General features: G+C 22.0%; 1 protein-coding gene across 1 annotated transcript; it reads left to right on the top strand.

Moving 5' to 3' along the window:
* Window positions 1-921: 921 nt before the first annotated feature.
* Window positions 922-4,130, top strand: LOC114123683 (uncharacterized). Its single transcript, XM_050200893.1, has 4 exons — window positions 922-1,077; window positions 1,819-1,971; window positions 2,550-2,717; window positions 3,326-4,130. The coding sequence occupies exons 1-4, from the start codon at window positions 979-981 to the stop codon at window positions 3,482-3,484; spliced, it is 579 nt and encodes a 192-aa protein (XP_050056850.1). The 5' UTR covers window positions 922-978; the 3' UTR covers window positions 3,485-4,130.
* Window positions 4,131-6,000: the final 1,870 nt, after the last annotated feature.

Genomic DNA, 6,000 nt, shown 5'->3' with positions numbered 1-6,000 from the left:
AAAATAGCTGCAATGTAAACATTAAATTATAATTCAATGATAAATTATAAACTACCTATGAAAAAAAAAATCATAATTTTTAGTTTGGTTATTTGAAAAATAAAGTTATATTACTTGATTCTTTTTTCTTTTAGCTCCTACCTTATAATCAAACCACCAAAATGCCAATTATATCTAATTTTTTACCAGGTTCGACAACTAATGTTTTAAATTAAAGAATTAAAAAAAAATATATATATATATATATTCTAAATAAATACAATACACTAATCAAACCACTGAGAATATAAATTATTTATAAACACATATTTTAATTATTTTAAATATATAAAATTGTTTTGTATAATTTCGGTATTTTATAACATATTTTAAATTACTCAAATCATTTCATTATTTGTTTAAAATGAATTAATATAATTAAATATGAGTCACACAAAATATACAACATAATATATATAAAACACACCTAATAATACTATATTCCCCAAAGGTTATACTATAATCAATTCTATATCAATGGCACTAGTTAAGTTTTTAGTGAATATAGTAAAATAGTATAAAAAGCAAAATACAATAGAGAGATGAAAACTTGATAACAAATAAATTACATAGTTACCTATTCTATAGTATTGTGTACAACTGTACACATTATAGATATATTTATATTATTTTGTCAATTTTTAAAATTTGACAAAGAAGTTATTAAATTAATAATATCCGTCAATAATTCAAAATCTGAATACTAACGATAATAATAGAAAAAATATTAGAAATTAAAATATTATCGTATTTGTATATTAATATTACAATTCAAATAATGGAAATATCGATAAACAATTTTCCGAAAATTATAACGATTTTCTATTATAACTTGAAAAGTAGTATTTAGTATATGATATTTCAGTACTTACATGATTTGGTTTTATACGTTATATAATATTATACTCAAAGACACCAGAAAAACTAAAAAGATTAACCATGAAACATATTTTTTTAATGTTTATACAACTAATATTCACAATTTATTTGGAATCTGCCAAATCTAACAGTGCAAATATATTTTCGACTTCTCCAATTGTAAGTAAAATCATCAAGTAATAAAAATAAAAACAGTTTAATACATTATAACTATAACCAATGGTCTTAAAAACGAATTATTATAAAAATTTTACTATTTTTGAGATTTTGAGTTTTTGTAAGAAAAAAAATTAAAATAAACGTACATTTTTATGCTTAAGTTTTTAAATTAAAAATTGTATAATTTTTTTAACTCAAAAATAATGTTAAAATGATCTCATTTTTTTTTGAGAATTTTGTGAATCTCTTATATTTAAAAATGAACTTTCTTTTCTAATTCTTTTAAAATATTTATATTATATATTTTGAAATTACTTAATAATAATCATTAACTATTCTATTTTAAATATTTTTTTAACACTTTTTATTTTACTAAAACTCAATATATCCTTGATATTTTTTTCAAATTTTTATCTATTGTAAAATAAATCATTGGTGTGAAATTCGATTCTTAGAGTTTTTTTATTTTTCATGAAGGAAATACTTACTAATATAGTTTATCCAATTTTAAAAAAAAAGGAAACCCATTACTGCTTCTTCGTCTAGCATATCTAACTAAGAAATGTATAAAATGTATACAAAGTAAACTTGCTTAAAAAAGGACAATTCGAATTATAATTTATAAAAACGATTTAGCTACTATTGAGAGTTTCTTGTATCTAGAAGTTTTACTGTATCTACACGTAATTATAATGCGAAAATATGATACAATATTAAACACTAGTTGATATTTATGTTAAGGGTCCATACAAGTTAGTCATGAAACAACTTTATAGTTGCAATCCTACAAAGAACAATAAAATTCAGCATAACTGGTATTTAAGTCACAGGGATAATACAACATTTATTCTTGGAAATACAACCGGTGATATACCGTTTGACGACACATTATCTGTAAGTAATTATAATTGAATCAATGTACTCATTATTAGTTTGTTTCCCATATGCGCAAATAAACATTTACTAGCTGAAATAAATTCAACGATGGTAATATAGTTTGTTATTTAAATTTATATTATACCTATTTAATGAAAGAAATATTTTTTATTTTATTTAAATTGTTTATAATGAATTAATACACCTAAAATCAACAAAAATAACCGGTTACTTATTAATATATTATAATATATAGCTGAACCCGTACACTTCGTATCCGGTTTGGGGGCCGATGTATACCGCAGAGTTTTACTCACTTGACCACCTATTTTTATCTTTTTTATTATATAACTGCTTAATAGTCATACGCAAATTTTCATCAATTAATGTCAGATATGAATACTATAAGAGTTCAAGAGTTCATTATTTTGCTTATTTTAATCTTATTATTAAAAAAAAATGTGTAAAATATGATACACATTAGCAATGGAATATAATTTACCTAATGTGAATTAAAGTTTTTTTTTCAATACACATTATTATCGAGTTTTCATATACATACTAGAGATATAATAACCAGTAAAATCTTTTTGTAGTTTGAAGTTAAAATGGCTCTCAGAGATTCACACGGAAGATGGCAAGAAAATTCGTTTATGCAAAAATGGACAAAAGCATGCACTTTTGTAAAACAAATAGCTGGAAATGCGTTGGCTGAAATTTCTTTTGGTCTTGGATTTAATACTACCAAATGCCCTATACCTGCGGTAAAAATCTATGTTTTTAACATTTTTTTATTTTATCTATTTATTAATTATTATAAATACATAATTAATAATAGTAAAACTGTACCAACGTATATTTATAAATATACAATATAAACATATTTTTATATATATATAAAACTCCAAGCTCTAAAGTTAGACGTGAAATACAAGTAACAACGTAAAAATAGATTTATCTAACTAAATTCATCAATATTTTAAGTTAGTTAGTCCTATTTTTTTTCTAAATTATATGTTCAATATTTAGTCGTATATTTAATTTAAATTAAAACGGGATAACATAAAAGAAAAAAAAATACTGTAAAACGATAAGGTGTGAAAGAAGAATAAATAAGAATCAAGAAAAAATAGGTATAGATAGAATAGAAAATACCAATAATTTAGTTGGTTTGAGGAATGACAGAAGCGAAGTAGATACCTATTATAAAAGATATTCTAGGATTCTAGGGTAAGTGAAATCAACCCAATAAATTGGTAGCACAAGGTATAGAGGTCATAAAAATGAAAAATTTTAATTCATTTTCAAACCACGAATGATATTGTGATAAAAATTTGTTTTTATATTCTTATACATTTTTTTTAACTTACAGAATTTTTACGATGCTCCGGGAATGGATATTTCAATAATAAAGAATACTAATGTACCAAAATCTTTTTTATATGGGACATACAAATTTAATGTTTATTATACAAGACAAAATGAAATATATGGCTGTCAAATATGTATTCTGGAAATTAAACGTCTTTGAAAAACAAAATATATTTATTAAATATCATCTGTTTTTATCATGTTTATATAAATATATGGTTTAATATAATATAAAAAAAAAATTAATTACCTATATTAATTACCTATTACCTTATTTTTTTATTCTTATTTACTGATATTTTATTAATTATATAAATACTTTTTTTAAAGTCTTTATCATAGTCCAAGAACGGAGTGAACAAAATAACAAATTAATTCAACTATATTGCCTGCATTAATTCAGATCAGTGAAATTAACAGTACCTATTGTAACGAAATGGAGAGTTCACTGTTTGACCTGATAATAGCTGAGACGATGGTTATATTAGATTATTTAAAATGATATGCAAACCATTAGTCTAAGGCAGTTGTTCTCAACTGGGGAGACATGTCACCATAGTTTGACATGGACCAAGCTAGAGATGACGTGAAATATTAGAAGTGATAAATTATTATTATTTTTGCTCTTATTTTATTTAATTTGCCAATTTAATGTTTAAATTGTTTAAAGTGTCAACGTTTTGAACGTTTTTTTCTAAGTACTATATTTTATTTATTTATTTGTTTTTAATAAAAAATTAATTTTAAAATATACAGCTAAGATTGTTTATTATTTTAATGTTAAGAAAACTCAGTGTTTAATTTAAGTGGCTTAAGTTGACATGAATCAAAAAAAGGTGAGAACTACTTGTCTACGGGATAGAAACAATAATTGAACTAGAAACCGTTTTTCCATATTTACATGAATCCAATTGCAAATAACAAATTAAAAAATAAATTAGTGATGTATTCTTATGGTGAATATCATTTGAAAAATATAACGTGGTGTAAGATGAATATAATTCAAAATTAGAGAATTCTAGATAAATATAACCAAAGATAGATAACTAAACTAGTATTATAAATGTAATCTATTATTTAAGATTGAATAAATATTTGTTATACCAATATATGTAGACAAATATTAAAATAAGCTATTAATATAATCATGGTACATACTGAAATTAATTATATTTAAACTGTAATTAGTTTAAAATTGTTGAAACGTGTTTTTAGGAAAATATTTCCCAAAAACTATCCTCATTTTATACGTAATTAGTTTTTGACAGGTAAAATAGTTATATCTGGGAACGGAAAAATCATTATTTTAACACACATGTTTTGAATATAAGTATTTAAAGAATCTTTATTTATAAAAAAAAGGTACATAGTTATAGACATAATAACAAATGAATTTGATTAGAAAATTTAAAGTTACCTACTTCAATATAATTGAAATGAAAGTTGTATATTTCCTATTAAATTGAAAAATCTATAAGAAACAATTGTTTGAATTGGTAATGGTATTTAATTTTCTTATATTTCAAATTTAATTAATCAATAAATTTAAAAAAAAAATAGTTGAATATATTAATTTTATAATTTATATTAATACAACATTTCGCTATTTGAATGATTTGTGAATATAATATGATACTTTAATGATTTTCAGTAATTTAGTGATGTACTTGTATTCCTAGATGAATTTTATATATTTAGTATTATACACTTGTTTATTTCTAATAATTCTAATGAATTATTGTTTATACAATATTTAACTGTAGTAAAGTTTTCTTCTGTCGTTGTATGTAATTAATTTCTGATTGATTATTTAATAAGAAATAGTATCATCTGCAAAATAAATTAATTGACCCTGTGCATAATTATGGTAGTGGCCATTTGCACACATCTTTTGTATCATATTGGTCATAGTTTGGTACCTTGAGCCAACAGATAATTTTTATTAAAAATATAGTATTTTCATACAGTACCTTTATAATAAAGTAGAATAGTAATAATATAAATAGCTGCTTAGCTTTATAACAATTTAATTATATAAACTTAACTGCAATTTATATTTATTGTATTTAAAAGTATTTATATAGGTACCCATGAAATAATATTATTAAAATCTGATAAAAAAATTAAAAGCATTCTAGTTATACATTTCTGTGAAACAAGACAATCGAAGGTCCGGAAAATACGTTATCTACGTTTATTACGCAGAGTGACATTTTTTTTTATTTTCTATGTTATCCCGTTTCTAAATCATTTCAATGATTTTAATTGTGTTATTGTTCACAATATTACACTGAAGGTCTTCATACAGAATATGAATAAATAAACAATGAATTTAATACACAGCTGTATTAATATGATGCAAGTTATAAAATTATTATACATTTATAAACACACAACTTAACTATGTTTTAATATTTTTATTTTGTTAAAGTTTAATTACTACAAGTGTATTTCAAAGTTAAACTCCATACATTGTATTATTTTTTAGAAAAAAATGTATAACTAAACATAAATCCTATAATTATTGTTTTGAAAAAAAATTTCATATCATATCTAAATATTATAGTTTTGTAAAATATGTTATTCGCTTAAAGGAAGAAAACACGATAAATATTCGATTGCCAATCGATTATCTAAATTTTGAAATATACGTTTAATGTATAATATTATATTGTG

The sequence above is a fragment of the Aphis gossypii genome, chromosome 2, assembly GCF_020184175.1.
Source record: "Aphis gossypii isolate Hap1 chromosome 2, ASM2018417v2, whole genome shotgun sequence".
Classification (NCBI taxonomy): Eukaryota; Metazoa; Arthropoda; class Insecta; order Hemiptera; family Aphididae; genus Aphis; species Aphis gossypii.
Note: the sequence above shows the minus strand (reverse complement) of the source record. Positions and strands in the feature narration are given on the sequence as shown.

Excerpts from the sequence above, each read along its gene's own strand:
- LOC114123683 (XM_050200893.1), top strand. The coding sequence starts at position 979 with ATGAAACATATTTTTTTAATGTTTATACAACTAATATTCACAATTTAT. Across the intron at positions 1,078-1,818 it reads TATTTTCGACTTCTCCAATT|GGTCCATACAAGTTAGTCAT; the intron begins GTAAGTAAAATC and ends ATTTATGTTAAG. Across the intron at positions 1,972-2,549 it reads CGTTTGACGACACATTATCT|TTTGAAGTTAAAATGGCTCT; the intron begins GTAAGTAATTAT and ends ATCTTTTTGTAG.